The sequence below is a fragment of the Lathyrus oleraceus genome, chromosome 4 (genome assembly GCF_024323335.1).
Source record: "Lathyrus oleraceus cultivar Zhongwan6 chromosome 4, CAAS_Psat_ZW6_1.0, whole genome shotgun sequence".
NCBI lineage: Eukaryota > Viridiplantae > Streptophyta > Magnoliopsida > Fabales > Fabaceae > Lathyrus > Lathyrus oleraceus.
Genome location: NC_066582.1, coordinates 269,254,527 through 269,278,790, shown reverse-complemented (window position 1 = coordinate 269,278,790; position 24,264 = coordinate 269,254,527). Strand labels below are relative to the sequence as shown.

General features: G+C 36.0%; 3 protein-coding genes and 1 long non-coding RNA gene across 5 annotated transcripts; 1 reads left to right on the top strand and 3 right to left on the bottom strand.

Annotated features, from left to right (window-relative positions):
• Nucleotides 1-2,167: 2,167 nt before the first annotated feature.
• LOC127075035 (syntaxin-22) lies at nucleotides 2,168-6,699 on the bottom strand. The gene is made up of 7 exons (XM_051016482.1): nucleotides 6,232-6,699; nucleotides 5,332-5,425; nucleotides 4,464-4,603; nucleotides 4,120-4,194; nucleotides 3,319-3,476; nucleotides 3,123-3,223; nucleotides 2,168-2,630 (listed from the first exon to the last, which is right to left on the bottom strand). The coding sequence occupies exons 1-7, from the start codon at nucleotides 6,411-6,413 to the stop codon at nucleotides 2,565-2,567; spliced, it is 816 nt and encodes a 271-aa protein (XP_050872439.1). The 5' UTR covers nucleotides 6,414-6,699; the 3' UTR covers nucleotides 2,168-2,564.
• Nucleotides 6,700-8,256: 1,557 nt separating this feature from the next.
• LOC127075034 (uncharacterized) lies at nucleotides 8,257-9,680 on the bottom strand. Its single transcript, XR_007786165.1, has 3 exons — nucleotides 9,301-9,680; nucleotides 9,114-9,206; nucleotides 8,257-8,542 (listed from the first exon to the last, which is right to left on the bottom strand). It is a non-coding gene; the product is annotated as an uncharacterized LOC127075034 (long non-coding RNA).
• An 86-nt stretch (nucleotides 9,681-9,766) lies between these two features.
• On the top strand, nucleotides 9,767-11,920 carry LOC127075032 (protein MAIN-LIKE 1). Its single transcript, XM_051016478.1, has 4 exons — nucleotides 9,767-9,917; nucleotides 10,170-10,339; nucleotides 10,425-11,099; nucleotides 11,196-11,920. Coding segments are annotated over exons 1-4 (1,509 nt in total). The 5' UTR covers nucleotides 9,767-9,916; the 3' UTR covers nucleotides 11,859-11,920.
• On the bottom strand, nucleotides 11,842-21,784 carry LOC127075033 (protein FAR1-RELATED SEQUENCE 5). Of its 2 annotated transcripts, none has more exons than XM_051016479.1 (4): nucleotides 20,919-21,784; nucleotides 12,926-14,153; nucleotides 12,173-12,799; nucleotides 11,842-12,083 (listed from the first exon to the last, which is right to left on the bottom strand). In XM_051016479.1, the coding sequence occupies exons 2-3, from the start codon at nucleotides 14,149-14,151 to the stop codon at nucleotides 12,553-12,555; spliced, it is 1,473 nt and encodes a 490-aa protein (XP_050872436.1). In that variant the 5' UTR covers nucleotides 14,152-14,153; nucleotides 20,919-21,784; the 3' UTR covers nucleotides 11,842-12,083; nucleotides 12,173-12,552. The 2 variants fall into 2 exon arrangements, with proteins under 2 accessions (XP_050872436.1, XP_050872437.1); XM_051016480.1 differs by lacking the exon at nucleotides 20,919-21,784 and adding an exon at nucleotides 14,411-14,535.
• Between the last annotated feature and the right edge of the window lie 2,480 nt (nucleotides 21,785-24,264).

The following is a 24,264-nucleotide window of genomic DNA, read 5'->3' as shown; positions in this document are numbered from 1 at the left end:
GGGGTAACCAATAAACCCTCACTAGGTTCTTCAATGGTTGCAAAAGATTCCTTATGTATCGGACACGTGTGAGGAATTAGGATCGATTTTGGCTTCCCAAGACTAATTCATCATTGATCACATTTAATAATTCGCGTGCAACCACCTCGATTGATGTTTCAGTATTCACCTCAATTGACACCTGAATACTTACCCTTAGGACAAGCTTGGGGGAAGCGCCCCCAGAACATGTTTGAGGGACTCTCCGCTAAAACATGCTTGAAGGACTCGTCCAGATGTGAAGAGGCGACCAAACTAAATCACTATGTCTTTTACAAGTTCTCGCAATTGAGAGATTATGCACTGATATATTTGTAAATGATCCATAAGAGGCCAAACGAGATCCACCAAAGACATGCAAATACTACTTGTCGCCCGAAGTATGTTTCATAGTCGCCCATTTATCATAACGGACATTCATTGTCTAGTACACGCGTTTGTTGGCTACATCACTCACCCACTTATGAAAACATGAGAATGATGTGTGCTTACCTAGTAACGGTGTGAAAGTGGCAGTCAAAGAAGGGAGTCACATTCTCTTGGATTATAGAGGAATAACTGCTTCACTTCCCACGTTTCAGAGATAGGGAAATATTGTAACCGCTCTCTTGAGTCATAAGATCCAAGTTCAAGAGGTTCTTATAAATATCACAATCATAAGGTTGAGAGAGGACATTCAATTCACCAATAAATCACATAGACATATAAAGTCTCACCATCCATATGTGAGTTTACTCTACACCAACAACAACCTTAAAACCCTCAAACAACCTTACATCAATAGGGATTGTCACTCGTTGTACTTTTAGCAAGTATAATCTTCCTTTTATCCTTTATATTTTTGAACCAAGACTTTGTCTTCTTCATCTTTTAACACACTTCAATTGATCTCTCTCTCTCCCTCTCTCTCTCTCTCTCTCTCTCTCTCTCCTCCCTCCCTCCCTCCCTCCCTCCCTCCCTCCCTCCCTCCCTCCCTCCCTCTCTCTCTCTCTCTCTCTCTCTCTCTCTCTCTCTCTCTCTCTCTCTCTCTCTCTCTCTCTCTCTCTCTCTCTCTCTCTCTCTCTCTCTCTCTCTCTCTCTCTCTCTCTCTCTCTCTCTCTCTCTCTCTCTCTCTCTCTCTCTCTCTCTCTCTCTCTCTCCCCCTCTCTCTCTCTCTCTCTCTCTCTCTCTCTCTCTCTCTCTCTCCCCCTCATTCTTAACTTGCTTATACCTTACTCAAGTTTTGACATTTTTACACTTAGATCATTCTTTAAAACAGTTTTTTTTAACTCCAATTTTACTCTGAACACTTTCATTTCATCATCACGATTATTTACGCCTAGGTCAAAAACCTCTTAATTCTCCCTTAATTACTTTTCTAATCTATTTGTCCAAACACTCCCTCTAAAATCTTTATTTATGCCTAAGTCTAAATCCTCTTAATTTTCCCTTAACTATATTTCTAATCTATTTGTCCAAAATCTCCTCTAAAATCTCACGCTGAAAAATCTCTTGTTTTAGACCTTTCAAATGACCACTTGATCCGTGACACTCCTTTAAGTAAAATAGAAAAGAATCTTTTTACTATAAGTTGAGATACATTAGTCATTTTGAAGTCAGTTCTTTTTATAAATATTTCAGTTATTTGGAACAGTGATTAATATAAATATAATATGACCCCTTAAAGAGACATAAGGAAAGTGTTTTAAGAAATATTATAGATCTCAATTAACAAAGTTACCAAAAGATTACTGCAACGAAACAAATAACGTAACTAAGCAACTACTATTGCATTGAGATTGCGAATATAAAATCCAAGGAAGGAAACAATGTATTATAGTACAAACTTTGGATGGCGACAAAAACGCTATCAGAATGTAACTGCCAGAAATTGCCAGGAAACTCTTGCAAATATCACATGTTCAATTAAAATCAACATTTTAAACATGATTAATACTCCATAATTCAGTAATCTTCTATTGATCTTTTATTTTTACAATTTTAATTTTTAAGAACTGTCAATAGTTAGTAAGGATGGATTTTAGAGTGAATAAACAGAATCTTAGTTCAGATAGCAATCTTCCACTTTTTCACAGATGAACAAGTTTACTCAGCATGTAAATATAATTATGAACGAGTGACCAACACATTATCAAATACATCCCCTTTTTTTCATACACAACCTTAAAACACCACTATAAAAGAAAACAGATCATCATAAATCAATGTCTTGCTGAAGAGGAGTCAGCACTGCCAAATTCGGTGTTGCATTTACAAGTAAAGGAAAACCAAAGAATTAATATATTACCAGAACTTCAGCACAAGTAGACACATCCTTAAAATCCCAAACATCAAAACATAACACCCCACAACAAAATTCCAATATAGTGAAGGGAATTCCTACATCATGCACTGAAATCAGCTGCGTCAAACTCCAGTCAACTCTGTAAAACACCACTTAAGTGACATCATCAGTAAGGAAGATTCTATCTGCTGCTCTTCGTATATATGCATTAGTACCATGATGGAATTAATAGAATCTTTCACTAAGCAGCGAGAACTATGATCACTATGAGAAGCACAATCCCAAATATCACCAAAAGCAGGCATGCCTTAAAATCAAACATAAACACAAAATTAGCAATGCAAATTACAAAATGGTTTGAATGGATAAAAAAAGTGTAACCAATAATCAAGACGGTGAACAAAAACAATCAAAACCACTACCCCCAAGTGTAACCAATAACCATGACATATGCGAATAACCACGAAATATATTAACAGATAACAATGCTTCATAAAACTATAGGCCAACTATATTTATCTAAGTTGGAGTCTTTGCCATTCCAATTTCCCAGAACTATGAACCATGCACACCAATCATATAACGAGTTCAACTTCTCATGTTTACAAGACTTCAATAAAGTAAGCCCTACAAAACCGTGTTAAGTCAATCCTCATTGTATTCGTCTCTTACGTCAATCATCTTAGAATATAACCTACTCGGGAGGTGCCATGAGGTCCCAAATACATAAACTCATGTCATGGAAGCAGGTTGAGATTTGCAGAAAGTGATCAATTGCAATAAGAAACATATATATTACCAAAGATGAGTTTGATCTTTGTGTTTTTGAAGCTTTTGCAAGTTGAGTTTTTGCTTGTGCTGTTGCAGCATGCGAATTCTCAATGTTGGAACCAATATCATCTGCAAAATATAATCAGTGACATCAGATAACATGAACACAAAATAAATGAATAAAGCAATTAAAAGATACAAAAATGAAAGAAGAAATAAGTTACCAATCATGGTTCCTTGTTCATGGACAAGCACAGCGAGATCTTTGAAAATTTCATTAACTTCACCGATTTGTTGTTGTATTTCTTGAATGCCTTGCTCCCTTTCCTCAATGATTGCCTCATTGAAGGCAATTTCATTATCTAAGAATAAAACCTCCTGCCTGTAGTATGAATAATCAAAGGGTGAGGTGCTAAAATAATGTAATCTGTTGAATTGAAAGTATACTTCCTGATAACAAAAATGAAAGCTTAGTCTTGTCATTGATTGTGCACCATAAAAATATCTATGAACAGAGAAATGACAGCTTTTGGTATCAACTCTTTTCAGCATTATAATGCTTTGCAAATGAATATTTGAGGTATTGCAAAAGGTTAAATAAGAAAAACCTTTTTTGATAGGTAACTACATTAGTTTTCAATCATATCTTACAAAAGGATAGGATTAATTAACTCATGTTGCAACTCCTTTGAACTGCCAAAAAGGAAAATGGAAGAAAGAATGGTTTTGGCATTATTGGGGAAAAAACTCAAATTACTTAAGAGGTAGGTATCAACACTTTTTAAGCCTAAATATAACTTCAGACAAGTAATACAAGTATTTGACCTTACATTTCAGCGTTTTGTCACAACCGTATATTAATATGACATTCATTTTATAATATAGCCAACTTCGATTTTTTTTCCGGGAGGGAGGGGGGGTGGGGGGGAGATGTGACTCTTTAATTTCTTATCAGAAAGACTGCAATAATTTTGAGAAAAAGAATATGTTAATCAGTGTTTATCGTGAATAATATGAGAAATAACCTCCTGGATTCGACAAGAAGGGCACGCTGTTCTGGTGTCTTATCAGAGCCAACATCCATTTCACTGGCTGTATAGCTGCAAGCAAGAAAGTAAAGCCCGTGTTAAAACCATTGTGTGCATAAGTCATCGAAATTAATAACAACAAAGCACCAATTGCGACTAAAGAAGCACAATTGATCACACCATAAAACCATGTGCAGATGAATTGAACTAGTATTTTAAAAGATTCTCGTCATTGTTCAAAAGCAGTTCACAATCGATATTAGCCACATAGGAATAAATAGAGGGGGCGCAATCTTGCCCCTTCTCTTTTAGGAACTCCACTAATATAATTGATAAATCACCTAGAAGGAAGCATTGCTTGTGGAACGAAAGGAGTGTAAGCTGTTTCCCTCTCCGCTGAAAGACGTTGTGCCTTCTGAAACTCTTTCAACACTGCTTGAAAATCTTTCGCAAGTTTAGCATCTGCTATTTTCTTGCTTGCCTTCAAACACAAGAAATAAGGTAATAGACATTAAGGTCACAAGACTCACAACACCCTAAAATACAATATAAAATATACAACACACAACAAAGTGTAAACTATAATAATGTCCCGTTGATCACACCTTTTTGCATTTTTAAATTCATTTTAAAAAATTAACTTCTTTTTTTTTGCAGTATTCATTAAAGAATGATGCATATTAAGAAATGTGGTAGAGCCTAACTCAATCCTACAAAATCAGTTTAAACCGGTTGGTAGAGTGAGGACTGCCCCCACTCATAAACACATGTTCAGGCCATATATTGTCCGATGTAGGACTCTTAACACACCCCCTCACGCCCAGGACTGGACATCTGGAACATGGAAATAAATGACCTACCGGATCTTAAACGAGGCTCTTGATACCATATTAAGAAATGTGATTGAGCCTAACTCAACCCTACAAAACCGGTTTAAACCGGTTGATAGAGTGAGGATTGCCCCCACTTATAAACACATGTTCAACTCATATATTGTCTGATGTGGGACTCTTAACAATGCAAAACGATTGTGAGATTAGCTATTTTGTAGCGTGGAGAGCAAGAACTCCAGTGAAATACATCAATAAACATTTGCGCACATGTGTGTTGGCATGCATTTCAGAAGTTGATCTATAGAAATTCTGAAACCATATAAATTGCTCTGCATATGGAGATGATGTATGGCACAAAATAAAGGTCCAAACTTACATTAACTTCAGCATGGTGATCAATTTCACTAGCCTGTTTAAGCTTAGCTGATGTATCCTTCACCAACTGCCCAATATGTTGTCTTGTCTTGTGACTGCAAGTAGAAAAAGCTTACGTAGTAAGAGCCTACAGGTAAAACTAACATGAGGATTTTGACGTGAGCAATGTTTAAAAGTATGCCGCCGAGTTAAAATGGGGTTGGAATTTAGAGCAGTTTGCAAGCCAAGAAAAAAATTATCAGTTTCCCAACACCCTTGCATAAACAAGTACTGTTAACTCATACATTGCATAAACAACAGTGATTCACTAAACAACTTGAAAATTTTCAATTTAGATAAAACAAAATGGTCAGAGTATAATTAACTCAAAGAAAACCCTCCCTCACAGACTATTCAAATTAACATCACTGGTAAATTCAATTAGGCCTGTTCAAATAATTACGGTAAACCAAACTAACCACACCAAACTAAAATAACAAAACCATTTCGCAATCTCATTAACTTGAACCCAATCTTCAAAACAGAAGTCCGTAATTCAACTGCTCACCAATCCAATTAGGCAAACCTACATCCAAACTCAAATCCCAAATCACCGCTCCATGCCAATTCCAATTCGAATCCATCATGTAATTCCCATCGTTTAAACCTAATTTCCTCTTTATTCATCATCAATTACACAGTTCTCTCTCTTTAAGAATTCCATAACCTATACAGTAAAATTCCATAATAATCAAGCGATGCAGATGCAGATTTACAAACCGCATCAACATCAGCTATAAACAATCCTAAATTATCAAAACTAGACCCAATTTCAGCTCAATCCACGTCAAAAAAAATTAATTAAAAAAATAGAATTCAATTCAACAATTGTACATAGAAACTTAGATGACGAAGAACTAACAGTTTTTCACGGAGTTCAGGGGTATCTTTGGGGGTTCCAAGGGTATTAACAAGTCTCTGAAAGGTGGATACGGCTGTATTGATCTGAAAAATACCGGCAGCCACCGCTTGCGTTGGGTCTTGCTTCCCGTTGATCGGTCCGCGTCTGAACGGGCGGCCGGATTCAATGTCCTGGAAGCTCATAATTCTCTCTGATTGTTTTTTTCAATTTAATCTGTTTTTGTTTGATGATGATCCTAACTTTCTCGAGAAAATTAGGGAGAATAATTTTCCTGAGAAAGGGAAAAAGAGAGAGAATGAAAAAAAAAACGAATATCAGGATCTGTGAGTTTGTTGAATTAGGGTTAGGAGAGAGAAGAGAAGGAAGATTTGGAATGCGAGATTCGGTGAGGTGGTTTGTTTCGTGGATCGCTTTACGAGTTTTTTTGTGGTGGTTAATTTCTTATGCTATGTTGAGGTGGACGTGTTTGGGACACGTGGTGGACTTGTATTGGAGGGGGAATGGGTTTCTGTTTTTATGCGTGGCGTCATTTGTGAATTAACAATTGGTAATCATTGCTGTGTTTGCTTTTATTTTTCACAAGTGTGGTAGGAGGGAAGACGTTGGACGGGGTGTCCAACACATTAGGAAAAGAATTTAAAATTTAATTACTTTTATACTTATGATTTTTTAAAATGGACTCGCTCAATTTTTTATTATTATTATATTCTTTTTTATTATTCAAACAGTTCAATTATATTTTATAATATAAATACGTTCTATTAGAAATTTTAAAATGTCTTCACTAATAATATAAAATATCTTGTAAAAATATTAATTTTTATATTATTTTTTATTCAAAAATTGATATTGAGTGATGTCCTACGGAGAAACACTTTTGTGGATTGAAATATTTTTTAAAATGTTGTACTTGTTAAAAATATAGATATTTGAGGATCTTTAACAATTCAAAGATGTTAGAGGCTTTAAGATTCTTGTGATGTTGAGAGCTAGCATGTTTAGGTAAGAAGTTTTAAATGTATTTTTCGTGTCTAGGATTTCCTCACTCTTAACTTTAAGGTTGATGTATTTATAGGGTTTCCGTGTGCTAAATACAAGAGGAAATCAAACTCAATTCCTCCATTTTCCCCTTAATTTGCTTTGTGAGGAGCGGCTTCTTCCTCACTAATAAGGAGGACGGTTTTGCCATCTCCATTTGGCTACCTCTTTTAACCAGAACATGTGACATATGCTTCCTTACTGATTTGAGATAGGAATGTGGGTAGGTCCCCTTCTGTGGGCAGCCCCCCTTCTTTGGGTGTTAGCTATTCTTTGGGTGTTAGTCATACTTTGTGTGCTAGCTCTTTAGAGTTAGCCTTTGGATGCACGTCCTTGGGAGTTAGCCTTTGGGTGCTAGTCCTTCTTTGGGTGTAAGTCATTGGCAACTAGCCACCGGGTGTTAGTTCTTATTTGGGTGCAAGCCATTGGCAGTTATCCATTGGGTGTTAGTCCTTATTTGGGTGTTAGCCCTTGAGCACTAGCTCTTCTTTGAGGGGTTAACCCTTTATTGGGTGTTATCCCTTTTTAGGTGTTATCCTTTTTCTAGGTGATAGTCATTCTTTGGGTGTTAGCCCTTGTTTTGGTGTTAGCCCTTCTCTAAGTGCTAGTCATTCTTTGGGTGTTACCCTTTAGGCATTAGCCCTTCTCTAGATGTTAGCCTTTCTTTAGGTATTAGCCATTAGGCGCTAGGCCTTGGAGGTTAGCCCTTCTTTAGGTGATAGCCATTTTTTGGGTGTCAGCCATTATTTAGGTGATACCCATTTTTTTTTGGTATTATCAATGGCATACTTTCTTTTTGGTTTAATATTCAATTGGTCTTACATTCGCATCATTATAATTGAAATTTTTTAATGATTTCAAATGGCATACTTGCATTAGTTCATTTGGTTTCCAACTTTTGTCTCTTTTTACATGTTAGTTTTTGTCTAAGTTTCAAACCATAATTTTGAACCCAAGTGAGGCATGAGTTTCATTTCCATTTGTCATTTGTGTTTCAAATGTTGCATTGTTTCCTTTACAAATTACAATGTTACATTTTGTTACAATGATCCCAATTTATGCACACTTCATGTAAACTAAAACATGAACTTAGAGGATTCTTGAACCTAAACACCTTGCTACACAAAACTAAAAAAAAGAGGCCTGATTTGTTTAGTGTGCTACATCTTCAAGCTTCATGAGCCAAACTTGCTCCATTTTGACTCACTTTACTTCATCTTCAAGTCTCATAGGCCAGGCATCACCAAAAGCCCGTCTTATGGTCTTGTTGGACCTAACAAAGTAAGAAAAAAATTCAGTCCAAATAATGTTCCAAATAGTATAGAAAATCAACCAATTTCCAATTAAATGAAGGTAAGATAAGTATTATGCAGTAAAAACAAACAAGTGCAGCAAGACAAAATAATACAACTAATTCAAATTTTCACCAAATTGGAAACTTCTTTCTGTAGCAAGTTAAAGAAAATCCCTTCCCTTTTCCCTCAAACATACAACCTAAAACCCTAATCTCCTAAAGGTATAAAAGAGAACACTATGGCAAAACAAGAGAGGGGAGATCATCAAATTCAAAAAATCTCAACAGAACAATAACCCTAGCCACCACCACCAGCTATCAAACATTCAAACATATTGCACACTAAGAAACTAAGCCACCATATTCACAAAGAGACATATATCAGAAATCTCCATGAAAATGAACACCACAAAAGAAAAAGGCAACGACCACAAAAAAACACATACACAAACCAAAACACAAAAGACTTTAGCATCACAACAACAAAACAATATATTCACGAGGAGAAGATCGTGCTAACAGAAGTTGAAGTAGAAAAGTAGTAACTTACCTGAACATTCACGTAAACCTTATTGGGTAGATTTCTCTTCCTCGACTGAACTCTATTTTACTCTTTTAGCCATGCTTTTTTTTGTGCGTATTCCTTGCATTCGAAATAATGAATCATGAATAAAAATTACAACATATAATGAAAAATGAGGGTAGGGTAACTGCCTCGGGTGAGGGTCACGACTTACTCTTTTTTTTCTTGATCCTGTTGTATACGACTTTTCACCGAGTTTTTTGTTCATCTCCATTATCGTTTTTGTTTGATGATGCGTGACCGTGCAAAGATTCAATAGTTTGTTCACTATAAGTGTTAGAAACCTTGTTTCACTCATGTAAGAAGGGTGATGGTTCGGAGAAGGTCAGATTTTTGAAAGAGGAATGAAATTGGTGTTTTGGGAAAAGAAGAGACTTTAGTTTAGAATCGTGTTTTTTGTTTCACCTTAGATCTGTCATGGAAGTTTGTTTAAGGAATTTCAGTTGCGTTAAAGGAAGAACATGAACGGATGATGAGAGAACAAACTAGGGTTCGCGTTTTGATTTTGGTTTATGTTAGTAGTGGTGCCGGGTCGGTTGAGATACGAACTGGACCTCCTTACCCGGATTCATGCCTAATAGTACAAAGAAAATTTTACCCTATACCCCTACAATTGTACCCATACCCCTACATTTAAAATTTTTTGACCAAAATACCCTCATATAAATAGGGTATATTTTCCGTTTCAAAATTTTTTTACCATTTTCGTTGAAGACTTCCGGAGAAGAAAATTTTTTGGCGTTTTTGCATTGTATACCGGAACACTTAAGAGTAAGTCTTCCGGTTTGAAAATTGTATACCGGAACACTTCTCTTAAGTGTTCCGGTTTGTTGTTTTTTTTGGACACTGAACCGGAAGTCTTCTAGAAAGTCTTCCGGTTTGTATACTTATATACCGGAACACTTTCTTCAAGTCTTCCGGTTTGGATGATGTGTACCGGAACTCTTCTTTGAAGTGTTCCGGTACGTAATTTTTTTTTTTTTTTTTTTTTTTAATTATTTTTTTTTTACATTATTTTTGCAGTGGTTCGAAGAAGAGGTGCAGATGGCCGGATTCCAGTCCGCACGTTAGACCGGGGTGCATCTTCATCTGCAGCTGCAGCTGAGCCGACTGGATATCCAGGAGGGTCGTACGATACATCGCTTTTGGTGAAGTACGAGCATCATGTTGCTCGACATATATGGTTCGGTGAGGTAAGTAAACGGACTATATTTGAAAATGAATAATAGTTGAATATTTTATAATTTGTTTTCTAATATGTGTTTTAATTGTTTTTAGGAAAGAGGACCAAAGAAAGAGTTGAAGGTTGCCGGACATGGACTGAAGTTGAATTCTAGGGTTCCATTGGCTCTTCCACCACAGATGGAGAGTTGGGTATCTAGATCCGGTTTAGCTTCACTGCAGAGAACGAGTCTGAACAAGATAGACACAAATCTTGTCTCTGCATTTGTGGAAAGATGGCATCTAGAGACATCTTCATTTCACATGCCGTTTGGTGAAATGAGCATTACTTTAGATGATGTCGCATGTCTACTTCACTTGCCCATTAGGGGTATCTTTTGGAGTCCTCAGGATGTGACTGAAGAGCTAGCTGTTGAACTTGCTGTGGACTACCTAGGAGTGTCACAGAGTCAGGCACAGTCACATGTTCGGAGCTGCAGGGGGTCGTATTACAAGTTGGAGTGGTTATATGATATATTCGTACATCATAGGGCTGCTTCCAGCTGGGCATATGCGACTAGAGCATATCTATTGATGTTGGTGGGTTCCACCATATTTGCTGATAAGACCTTTACACTTGTAGAGGCACGATACCTCCTCCTGTTTAGGGACTTGGATGGATGTTCAGGATATAGTTGGGGAGCAGCTGCACTAGTTACCCTCTACCGATATCTTGGAGATGCGTCCATGTACAGTTGCAAACAGCTAGGTGGATATCCTACTCTCCTACAGGTATATAATTTAATTTTGTTAATTAAGTGTTGGATTCATTTTATAAAATATTGTAACTTAATTTGTTTTATTTATTATGTTTTTATTTTGTAACAGTGTTGGATTCACGAGTATTTTCCAACTGTTGGAAAAAGAGGGGAGAATTGGAATCCTGCTGGAAACTGTGGTCTTCCCCGAGCGATGAGATGGTCATATAGACAGGGAGTCCTGAAGGTCGATGATTTACGACCTATTTTGGACGAGCTGACACCTACCGACGTCATCTGGCGACCATTTGAGGATCATAGAGCATGGCGTGTATTTGATGAGATATGTCTTTACATGGGCTGTTTGAAGTGGGGTGAAACAGTTGTTCCATACTTGCCTGATAGATGTTTACGTCAGTTCGGGTATAGACAGTATGTTCCATCCCCACCTCTGGATTGTATGATGGCGACGGATATTGATGTTGATTGGATCAGTTACCATCAGAGTGTTGTCGATGTGATCGGTTCATCTTCCGTGGCCACCACTCCATCTGAGGTAGTAGACGGTTATCTGGAGTGGTATTATCGTGTTTCCCATCCACGGTTGGTCCCTCCCCATCGTGACGCTCCTAGAGAGGTACCCGTTCCTGTATATGACGCCGGGCCATCTGATCCTGATTGGGCTCGTGTATCTACATTGATTCGTCGCTATCTGAGACAGGTTAATGCTGAAGAGGAAGATCCACAGTTTTCTGATTTATTTGAAGCTTTGCATATTTCTCGTTCACATTGATTATATGTATTAAGCTTTGAATATAATAGACATAATAATATAGATTTCATGTTTTGATTACATATTTATGTTTTGATTACATAATCATGCTAATACAGGTGTAAGTAATTGCCAATGTTGCATACGTCCTGCAAATCCTAGCATCCAAGTAGTTGCTATATGAGAACGAAATTTCTTCCAATCTAATGTGACCGGTGGCAATGGAAACCCCTCTTTCATGTTAACCTGATAAAGTAAAATAATTAAAAGATTAAGTCATATAACATAAAATATTAACTGGAATAATTAAAATATTTAGACATAAAAATACATACCTGAACCCAATGATTCTGGTTAACAAAACCAATGCAATAAATAGAGACATTTGGTGAATGTGAACTTGTCATCGGAAAGAAAGTGATGCACGGATTGCCTAAACAAACAAGTACAACATTATAACGATTGGCTATCAAGTAACCCATATCTGGTAGACTCATCCATTTTTCAGGTGGCTGTGAACCAAACGATTCTATCATCAAAGATTCTCTCACAGCTGACAACCGATTAGAAAATAACTTGTCATACAAAGTTGACCTATCCTTGTCTATTAATTCCAACCCCAACTCTCTGCGAACCATTGACCAACCATCCTCACCATATCCATGCAATCATGCAATGACTCTAAATCCACAATTACCATCTGATTCAACATTAACTACATCTTCAATGTATGACCTAATATGATTAGGAAATTGAACAATGAATTGTGGTTGCTTCTTTGATAATTTGATCTTCTTCGAAGTCTGTGATGGTTGAGATTGCCTTTGTGAAGATTGAGATGCCTTATCAACATACTCATGATACGAAGGGTCCCTATAAACATCATGGCTTCCCAACATTTGACCATGTCACCTATACTGTTTCCTAACATCTGCTTTAACTTCCAATGAGCAGATTCAACCCTAAAAATATCAGATATAAAAAATACCATTAGATATTGAAAATATTAAGTATTAAAAATATCAGATATTGAAAATAACACATCAAAAAACATAAAAAAAAATCAAATATAAAATTATAAGACGTACCGATTAGTCGTTGTGTTACCCAAATGTAGGACTCGATTAATCCATGCTCCAACAAATCTATGCCTATGTGGAGTCAACCATGTGTCTTTCACATAATTAATAAATCCACTATAATCAACACATGCTTGCTCAAGTTGATGCAACCGCTGACCATACTCAACCTCATCACTAGCCCAGACAACTTCCATCCATAATGTGTCTATCGTCTTTTGCAGGTCATTCACCACATGTTGTTTGCATTTGGCACCAACGTTTTTGTTAATGTGAAATCTACATAGCAAATTAATCGAGTTGGGAAACACAACTTCAATTGCTTTCATCAAAGCAAGATCTCTATCTGTCAAAATCACTTGTGGACACATGTCTTTCTTCACAAACAACTCTTTTAATTTCTCCAATACCCAGCAAAAATTCTCTGTTTGCTCAGACTCCATATATGCAAATCCAACAGCAAAAGTCAACTCAGTCGATGTCATGCCAACAATTTCAAACAAAGGTTGTCTATATTTGTTTGTCTTGTAGGTGCTATCCATAACTAACACAATCGGAAATATATTCAACAACTTCACTGAATCAGGATGTGCCCAAAATATCTCTCTCACCACTTCCGAGTCATCCTTTTTTCTACTCCAATACACATATCCTGCATCCTCAATAAGCTTAAACAGATGTTGTATCTCACTCCTTGGACCTCTTATCTCTTTTTCTATCACACTCTTATGCTTGTATACTTGCGTAATACGAGTGACATTCTCAGGAAACTTGTCTTGCAAGGAAAGCAAAATGTTTCTAGGTGCTACATGTCTCTTTGCCAAATCAGCGACATGTTGCTTCTCATCTGTGGTCAACCTACCAATAAACGAATGACCTTCTAATCTATCAGGTAAACCATGATTATGTAACCCACATTTTACATCAATCTTCCAACCAGATCCATCTTTCGCCGGAGTCGACCTGATTTTAAATGGACATCCACATTTCTTGGACGCACTTTGGGTACCACTATCACTAATCTTGTGTTTCCCACCTTTATCACAGCCAAATATTATTTTGTTACTTCTCCCTCTCTTCCCCGTTTTAGTATCTGAACGACTGATAATAACAGTTACTTTATTGTCGATTCCAACCTCTTTAATCCATCTGATAACCTCTTCTCGTGTACCAAATCTTTCCGTCGTCATAAACGCATCAGTAGTATCTACACATATTTTGGGAAGATTTTCCATTTCTGTAAAAAAAAAAAAATATATATTAAAAAAAAAAAAAAAAAAAAAAAAAAAAAAAACACGTACCGGAAGACTTAAAGAAAGACTTCCGGTACACAAAAAAAGCAAACCGGAACTCTTCTCCAAAGAGTTCCGGTATGCAAATTTTTTTTGAAATTTTTTTATGTGAACCGGAACTCTTTCCTTAAGTGTTCCGGTTTGTTTTTTTTTGTGTTCCGGAAGTCTTCCCATAAGTCTTCCGGTTTGCAAAAATACATACCGGAAGTCTTTTTGCAAGTGTTCCGGTGCGAGGGGTGTGAAAGTGTAATTTTTGGAATTTTCAACTGAATGGTAAAAATGAAATGGTAAATTGGTTAAAACCAATTAAGGGTAAAATGGGAATTTTTAAATTTTTGTAGGGGTATGGGATTAATCGTAGGGGTACAAGGTAAAATTTTCTAGTACAAATGGCCCCTTTCTCTTTTCAATTTTTGAGTGGGCCCCCCTCCCCATACGCTTTTAGGCCCATTTTTTCTTTTTTTCTATTTTTGTTTTGCTTGACCTTTTTTTTGGCTAAAAATAAAGAAAAATGGTTTATTTAAAAAAAAAGGATTTGATTTGAAGTTTTAAAAATTAAAAGATAACAAAATATTTTCTTGATTTATTAATTTACTATTTATAATTGGATAATAGTTAGTTGATTTTTAATTTGTTTTATTACGCATTCTTAGATTTAATTGACTTGTTCACCCATTTATTATTTCTTCGTAGTTAAATAAATAATTATATGATGATATTGATATATTGAAAATAAATAAAAATAAGAAATATTGGTCCAATACCATTGTTTTTTAGTATCCGATTAAATCATTTCGTGTTCATATTAAAAATGTCTTATCATTTAAATCTAATATTAAAACTCTTTTCAAAACAAACACGAAAGAAGAGGACTATCGGAATCTAGCATTCTAGCATAAACCTCAAATGATTGATCCTGAGGCACGCATCTTGGGATACCTATTCGTTATGTTCTTTCATTCTTAAAACACTTAAATGAACTTGGACAAATAAGGGACATTGAAATCAAGCATTTTGGTGTAACTCTTTAAACAATTGATTCTTATCAAGCGTTCGTTGTTCATCAAATATATTTTTTAATAATTCAAATGAAAGATGACCATTGAAATATAGCATTACGGTGCAATCTCGAATAATTGATCCCGGGGTTTAGGTATCATTCTCATCAAACATTTGTCTTTCACCTATAAAATGCATCCAACCAATCAAACTTTTTTTCTCGTCATCGTGCGATTGATCAAAAACCTTTTCAAAAATGAAAGATATCTTATCTTAAGATGATGCAAAACAATGCTTCATCCATAATCCTTGAGTTGCGATAAGTGATGTTTTCCCTTGAATGTTAATACCTATAAATCCATTAAATGTGATGCAAACGCTCACTCCTCACCTGTTTTGGATAAAACAATATTTTTTATCGATTAATACAAAATAGCCTTCGCTAAAATCGATCAACAAACAAATTTTTTTTCTACCCAGAACTACGTAAGCCTTTAATTCTCTATTGCACCCAGGGATACGAAGGAGCAGGATTTATAAATCTTGTTAGGCCCATTAATACAAAAAAAAAATTAATCCTTTGCCCCCTAATAATAAAAAGCTTTTTAGGTCCTTTCTCATTAATAAAAATTCAAAAACATTTCTCTTCTCTCTTTTTCTATCCCAACTAAGTAGAAGATTGCAAACTAACATAAGCTAACATTCAAATCAAAACTAACTAAACGGTTCTCGTTAAGTACAATGGACGTGGGGGGTGCTAATATCTTCCCCTTGTGTAACCGACTCCTGAACCTTGATAGTGGTTGCGATGACCATATCATATCCCTTTTTAGGGGTTTTATCGATATTTTCTCTTTTCCTCTTTGAGAATAAATAAAGTTTGGTGGCAAATCTGTTAAGTCTAACCCACGAGCACGCGATTGAGCTTTATGAGGTCGTGTTCTTATTTTTCGAGGTACCACAGATGGCGACTCTACTAGGGACTAAACATCCCTAAGTGAGTCAACCTTAGTTTAGTTAAGTTTTTGTATGTGTATTAACTTTGTTTGTTTCCTCTTTCTTTGCCATATGTTTTCTTTATCTTTGCTTTATTGCAACTCTCTCTCTCTCTCTCTCTCTCTCTCTCTATATATATATATATATATATATATATATATATATATATATATATATATATATATATATATATATATATATATATATATATATATATATATATATATATTCATGTGTGGGCTTGGGAATTTTGATATCATGAATAAAGCTCTACGCCCGAGCTTTGGAAAAAGAAGAGAGAACACATAAGTTTAGAATTGGAAGTTGTGTAGTATTAGTCCCCAAGGGCCACTCCTTGCGTGCCTAGCATGAAGACTCCCATAGAGTAGACTTGTTTGTAGATCTCGGTATAAGACAACTAGCATGTCATATGACATTGATTCATAAAGGGTATGTGACTCTATGAGCCCCTCTTAGAACCAGTTTCTGCTTTGGTGGTTGCATAATGTTGGACTCCAAGGGATACTCCTTGTTGCACCAAACATGAAAATCCCGCTCAGAAGAGAACTTTCATCACTCTTGTCATAAAGCGGCTAGCCTGTTGCATGGCGTTAATACGATTATGGTTCATGACTCTGGGAACCTTATCCCAAAACATAGAAAGTATCATGTGAGTGGGTTTATGGGTAACCAAATTAGAACTATTTGTCAAGAAGCCTACCAAATAAGCTTATTTTGAGTTACCTTATGATATCCCAATACCAAATACCATGCGTTCATGATCATCTGCATAACATCACGACATTCATACAAATTTTGTTTTCAGACAATCTTTATACACACAGTTGTTAGCACAAAAAGTTTATAATGGGTTCACATAGAAGGAAAACATTACCATTCAAAGCTAAAATGCCAGACATTGCCAACATATAAGACTTTTAAGTGAGCTTCCCTCATGCTTCAGAGTTGCTTTGCAAGGAAAGTTTTGCCAGATTTTGGACCTTCTCTCGGTAAATGTTCAAATAACAACCTCGCCACTTTGGCCCATTTCTATGATCCTCCACTTAGAAGTTTCTTAGTCCAAGACTTTTAGTTGACTCTGACTTTGGAGGAATTTGATAGAGTTTTGGGATTTTCTATGAAAGAAAGGACACTGTATAATAGGATTGGTCAGATACCTAAGGTAGAGAAGCCTGCCCTTGCACTTCATATCCCCATCTCTAATGCATTGGCTAATTGAAAAAAAAAGGGAGAATTTATTTGGTTTTTGGAGGGATTTTCTAGAACAAGAAGCATAAAGGTTATTTTTGGTATGTCATCGGGATGCGTTGGCAAATATATTAGCTCTTCTCATATATGGTCTAGTATTGTTTCCAACCTATGAAGGCTTCATAAACTCAAATGCCATTAGCATCTTTTGGGCCGTTTGGAAAGAAAAATAAAGTCTAGTCCTTTCTCTCCTAGCAGACACTTTTCATACCTTGCATGCTCTACATGAGAATAAGAACCGAATTTTAATATGTTATCTTCCATTTCTCTATAATTGGCTTATCTCATGTGTGTTCAAGCCTAATTAATATATCCGTGAAATGTCCAATGGGGATTGGGGTAAAACTCGGATGTCTTTGTCTAGTAAGGATATCCCTTCGTACCGCTAGAAGCTCAATGTTGAAAAAATCATTGTCAGTTGCGGTAGTTTCCCAAATGCACCACTAATAGGACCTAAAGGTTGCATCAGCTACAACCCCATGTTAGCTCTACGATAGTTTGGATGCCCTATGCATGGGAAACCTGATGATAAATAGTTAGAAGTGATGTTTTTGAATGATATGGGAACTAATGATCCAGTTTTACTCCATAAGGTCATCCAATCTTCAAAGAAAGTTCACACTGAAGGGACAGAGTTAGCAAAAAAGAATGGTGCAACGAGGGTACCTTATCAGTAATGGGTCTCAGAGAGGGTCAAAGTTGTGAATCTCCCTTTTTCTATAGAGATTCATCCAAAGTCTACTTCACCAGAACTAGTCCTCGTTTCTCTTGAATAAGTGGAATAACTTAGAGCCATGATGGCTAGACTTGGAAAGGAAAAGGAACATCTGCAATCTGAACTCTACAAGGAAACTATAGAAAATATGGTTCTCAAAAGGAAGAGAAACCAGAGGAAGGAACTTTTGCAGGAGAGTCGTAAGAAGAACAAAGTTGAGCAAGATCTTATGAAAGAGTTTTGGAATGCCTAGATCAGGCTGATAGTGGATTTGGTTCACTCCATGACCAGTTAACTAAAGCCAAAAGAGATGGACGACAATAGTGGAAACATTGGTGGGATCTAGCCAATAATAAAAATAAAGGGGTAAGGGAGGAGCTTAAGTCCCAAATCCAAGAACTAAAGGAGCAACTCCCAAGCTCCGAAGGTGAAGTTGAACGTGAAAGACGTCTCAAGGAACAAGCCTGAAGAACCTTTCAAATTTATCCCAGGGCCTAGGAAGAGAAGTATGATGAGCTGAATACCAACAAGGGGCTAGGAGCTTATTGGAATGAACAATATGAATCCCTAAAGAGCCAAAGCATGGGTTGGCTAAATGAGATGAGGCATTTGAATTAGATATTGGACGAGTATTCAGATGCGATGGAGAACTCAAAGCTATGTAGTTCTTTGTAGCAAATGACTATTGGTTTGTATGTTTAAATGAATGAATGTTTAGGTCGCGATCTAATGGTTAAATGTTGCTTGTGCTTGTAATAGTGCTTGTTTGTATTCACGTTAGAACAGACTAAATAATGTTCTTTTGTAAAGATTTTCGATCGCAAGGGGGTGAGAAAAAAGTATGTTTGATTGGTTAAGTGTTTTGTTGGACGGTGTTTGCTTAAATGGTTGAGTAAGAGAACTCGTATCCAAATAATAGAGGAGAGGAATCAAAGGCTCGAGACCATCTCTCTTCTCATCTTTAATTGTAAAGGAATTTGGGTAGTTATTAATATATTTTGGATAAATGGTGAATACTCGAATGGTCGAGTAAGGCAACTCGTATCCAAGTATTTGAGGAAGGGAATAAAAGGCTCTATACCACTTCCCTTTTTGTCCAAATTATTACGAAAAGAGTTCGCTTAAGTTGGTTTGCAAAAGATGGTTTGAGATGAAACAGATTGGAAGTTTTTAATGGACGACGATTACTCGAATGGTCGAGTAAGGAAACTCGTATCCAAACAATCGAGGAGAGGAATAGAAGAATCTAGAACATCTCCCTTTTCATCCTTTGTGAAAGGGTTTAGATGATGTTAACGTGTTTTGGATGAACAATGAATACTTGAATGATCGAGTAAGGTAACTTGTATCCTCGTATTCGGGGAAGGGAATATAAGGTTCTGGACCACTTCCTTTTTTGTCTAAGTTATTGTGAAAATAGATTTGATTAGATTTGATTATGAAAGTGTTTTTAGGTTAATCATATTAGAAAATTTTAGGATGACAATTGTTCGAATAGTTAAGTAAGGGATCTTGTACCCAAACAATTGAGGAGAGGAATCGAAGACTCGAGACCATCCCCATTTTCATCTTTAATGAAATAATGTTTAAGTTTCAATTAAGTGTTTTAATTTGATTTGGATAAAATTAATCGACGTTGATCAAGGTTTTAATTTGTGCTTGAAATAGAATAGGATTTAGAAATGATTTGAGAAAAGGATAGTTTGGTGTTGGACCAAGATTTTAGCATCTTGAAAATTTTATTAACACAACTAATGTCATTATTTATTTTAATTAGACAACTAATCATCCATTTAAATAAGTATGAACAATTATAAATGTAATTTGTAATCAGCAAAAGTAGGAAATGAGTACATGAAGGTACGAGGATTATTAATCATGATATTTAAATAAAAAGTAAGATTAATTAATTAAATAATGTTTTAATTAATTATTTAAGTTCATTAAGTTTAATCATCTTAATTAATTAATAAAATGAAAAGTCTTATTATTTAATTGAATCGGTTAAAGGTTAATTACCTTAAACAAATAATTATAACAAGATTTAGTTAGATAACTAATTATGTGATTAGGAAAAAAAACAAGAGGAATAACTAAAAATAGAGGGGCTAAGAGAAAAGCCCATGAAGCTCACTTTAAGTCCAGAGGCGCCGGCCCAAGTGGGGTTTGAGGGAGTCAACTCAATTGACTCAACCTCACCTCTTTAATTAAGGCATGAGATCAATCAAGTACATCAAAGGTTGCACTCATGTGGGATATACTAGCTTTGACCGGACATGGTCGGACCAAGGGGACACATGGTAGAGGTCCCCTCTCCTCGAGTGCCACACGCTTCCAATAGGATGGTGACCGGTGATGGAAGTCATTGATGAGGGAATCTCATAAAGAAACTCAACCCCAGCAAAAAAAAATCAGACAAGGCAAAGTTGTAAGAACAACACGGCGACGCTTATGAGCATCATGACGGCGCCGTTGTGCCATTTCCAGAAATCAACACTAACCTTCCACTACCCTAAACCGACCCTGACAAACATGAATTCGACCTCCAAAATAAAAAATAACCACTCAAAAACAACAAATCATAACATTCATTTCAAAAACTCTAAAAATTCAAATCAAAATTAAATCAAGAGCAGTGACGATATGATGCAATAGGTAAGGGGCTTTGGCTCAGGAACACAAGGCGAACACGTTGGTATGAAAATCTCAAGCAAAGAGCAAGAAAAATTACTTGACCGGAGCTAGTTCGGCGATGCGTCTTCTCCGACGAGTATTTAGATAAGATCCCTCTCTAATTTTTTGTGCTTTTCAATGCTCTCCTTCTTCTTCCATTTCTTGCTGATGTGTGCTTTGGATTAGCTTAATGCTTTTAGGATATGATCTAGGTTCAAGCTCTTCAAACTCTGAATTTCAGTGTGAGATTCATAGTTGAAATAAGATGTTAATTGAGATTTGGTAATGGGATTGAGTGATTTATAGTGAGCTAAGCTTTGCAGAAATATGTTGCCCTGAATACTCACGTAGATTAGTTCATGCAAAAACTAATCTATAAGCAAGTTGGGCCTAGCTTAAAAGTTCTGTAGAGCTTTAGCAATGGAAATTGTTATGTTCATGTGTGTCCAAATCAATAAGGAATGAGGTGATTTTATAATGGACTGAAATAGGGATTTGGGAGTGAGGTACGTGTGGAATCTGTTATAAATTTTGCTTACTCGTATGAGGATTTTAGGAAATTTTGCTCATTTGTTTCTTTCGTTTTCCAATTGATCCTCATGTGATGACTGGATGTATTTGAAATAGTTGTTATAGGGAAGCCTCGTCATTGATGATGTATGCTACTAATATTGCAGTATTGTGGCTGTTATTTTGCAGGCGGAAGTCGGAAGTACAAGGTGTGACATTAAGCATATGAAAATGGAGGGGGAATGCAGCTTAGGGCAACCTGAACTTGCTTAGGAACTTAAGCTTTGATTGAAATAAAGAAAAAAGTTGTTGTAGTCCCTTAGGAGTAGGCGTTCAAGCAATTTGCAACCATTATTTTTCTCTTTGTAAAAAGCTTGTAATACCTTATATGTGATTTGCAATAAAAATAGTAGAAAACTTGCGTGCTTACTTAGTAATTGGTGTACTTTAATGATTCAACTAATCAAACTTTATTCCAATGTTTTTCACCAAAATAAAATGGCCCTTAATGCCTTATGAGAAACAACTCTTGTTAAAAAATATGGGACAAATCACCAACATAAGTCCTAAAGTCAAGTTAAGATAAAAAGCTTGGCAGATAAACTATTTCTCTTAGGTTCCTCACGATAATCATGTTTGAAATATGTTATGAACAAAAGGAGAATAAACCTTAAGGACACCCACTAACCTTACTTAACAAGACCTTAATTATGCTAATGAACAAATCTCAAAGACTTTATAAAATGCAATGAATGATGGATAATGTCTATGGATATGAAGGATTAAATCAAAAGTGAACTCAACCTTGACTTTATTTTAAAAATGCATATGAGAACCAATATGATGCATGTATAATATGTATAAAGATGACAACTAAGGTCCAAATAAAATGGTCTTCATGCCATGATCTAGATGATTTTAACAAGGGCACATGAATACTAAACAAATGGAGCCTATACCAATAGATTTGATGATATGAATAAAGGGAGGGGAAAAAATACTAAACAAATGGAGTCTAAACCACTAGACCTGATGATATGAATAAAGGGAGGGGGAAATTGGGGTATTACATCCGCCCATATCTAATTGCCATAAACCCATGAGGATGAACTGCCATAATGCTCATAGTTTCAAGATAGAAGTCAATTAGATACAAAAGACCCCAAATTTGTCTAAAGAGAAAGAAAGTGTAATGAGTCTTAAGAGTACCAAAATATTAGGATAAGATATCAGATCAATACCGACCCTCGAGTGGACACTGAATAACTCGTAAAGATCGTCATTGATAAAAGGACAATGATGAGATCAAAACTGCAAAGAGCATTGGCACCAAAGGGATGACAATAAGATTAACAACAACACTTTCTATCTCCAAAAGGGTGATAGTAAGATCAATAACTTGCAAGGATTTCCATGACAAAAGAACGATGGTAATCACTCAATGACAAAGATCTCAGGCACTATCGCACTGCAAAAAATACTCATGCGCATCACACGCTTAAAGATGCAACATAGTCGCCACTGAATTTTATTTATTCCAAAGGAAAGAGAACTATCGATAAAACCTAAAGGCAAGAGAAACATGCAAGGGATTCGGCTATGCGAGGTGAAGGTATTAGCATCTCTCACATCCGTTGTACTCAACGAGAACCATTTTTATTGTTCTTTATGCGAATGGGTGTTATTATCTAAAGGTTACTTGTGAATGATTTTAATAAATGGAAAAAATAAGTTTATTAGTTAATGTTCTCACCAAGGATTCAAATCTTCGTGCCTACGTATTCTCATAATTCAATGAGAAAATCAGAGTTCCGTATTTTGTGGATAAAAAAATAAGTATTTGTTGGTTGATTTTAGGGAATAGTTATAATCACATCCTAGAAGTGTTTTGACGTTAGCTGGTTCAATCCTAGTTCAGATGCTTTAAGCTTTTAGTCTAACTGCTAAGGAATGGATTATAACAGTTCTTTTATGAAAAGAAAGTTGTTTGAATTGAAAAAAGTTTGTGAATTGATTGGAAAAGGTTTGTGAAATGGTGAGAGTCTTGTTTGGGCAAAAAGTGTGTTGTTTGAACCCATAGAGTGGTATATCTGAACCAAAGAGTGTGGCGTTTAACCAATAAATGGTAATTAACCAATGCAGAATTATAGGATTTTATCTAGATCCGGGGATCAAGACCAACAAGAAATGGGTTTTCCTAAGCATTGGGTATGACAAGGCAAACATGTAAGAGGTGGCTTGCCTAACCATGACACTAACTATGCAAGCATGCAAGAGATGAGGGTTTGCCTAAGCAATGGGTCTAACAAGGCAAACATGCATGAAGGGGTTTTCCTAAGCATGAGACTAACAAGGCAAACATGCATGAAAAGGGTTTGCCTAAGCACTGGGTGTGATAAGACAAACATAAAAGAAAAGGGGGTCTACATAAGCATGGGACTAACAAGACAGACATGCATGAGGATTTTCCTAAGCATGAAACTAACAAGGGAAACATGCATTAAGGGTTTTAACCATGAGAATGTGATTAACCCAAATAGATGGGTATGGTTCATAAATGGTGTTTAACCTAGAGAAGATGATTAACCCATGAAGGAGGTGATTAACCTCAAGAATGATGGGTGTCCAAAGAGTATAATGTATGGTCAAAAGAGAAAAGTGTTGTTGATGTTGATTGTTGAGGTGTTAATATGGGGATGAAAGTTGAGAGTTGTTTGATTTTAATTGCACTAAAGTATATGAATGGAGGCGAATACTTTGAATAACTAGGGCCTATGTCCTGTATTCAAAGACACTCAGAATAAGGGTTAGAATGATCCCTCTCATTCTTCTCCATTGTTTAAGGCCCGCGGCGTATAATTCACGTCATAATTAAAGAGTGTTTTGAAATAAGA

What these genes read in the sequence shown, in the direction of transcription:
- LOC127075035 (XM_051016482.1), bottom strand. Translation starts at nt 6,413, where the DNA reads ATGAGCTTCCAGGACATTGAATCCGGCCGCCCGTTCAGACGCGGACCG. An exon ending in CCTGAACTCCGTGAAAAACT is followed by an intron (nt 5,426 to 6,231) that starts GTTAGTTCTTCG and finishes TTCTACTTGCAG; the next exon opens with TCACAAGACAAGACAACATA. An exon ending in CAAGCAATGCTTCCTTCTAG is followed by an intron (nt 4,195 to 4,463) that starts GTGATTTATCAA and finishes TCTTGCTTGCAG; the next exon opens with CTATACAGCCAGTGAAATGG.
- LOC127075032 (XM_051016478.1), top strand. An exon ending in GACATATATGGTTCGGTGAG is followed by an intron (nt 10,340 to 10,424) that starts GTAAGTAAACGG and finishes AATTGTTTTTAG; the next exon opens with GAAAGAGGACCAAAGAAAGA. An exon ending in GATATCCTACTCTCCTACAG is followed by an intron (nt 11,100 to 11,195) that starts GTATATAATTTA and finishes ATTTTGTAACAG; the next exon opens with TGTTGGATTCACGAGTATTT.
- LOC127075033 (XM_051016479.1), bottom strand. Translation starts at nt 14,151, where the DNA reads ATGGAAAATCTTCCCAAAATATGTGTAGATACTACTGATGCGTTTATG. An exon ending in GGTAACACAACGACTAATCG is followed by an intron (nt 12,800 to 12,925) that starts GTACGTCTTATA and finishes TGATATTTTTAG; the next exon opens with GGTTGAATCTGCTCATTGGA.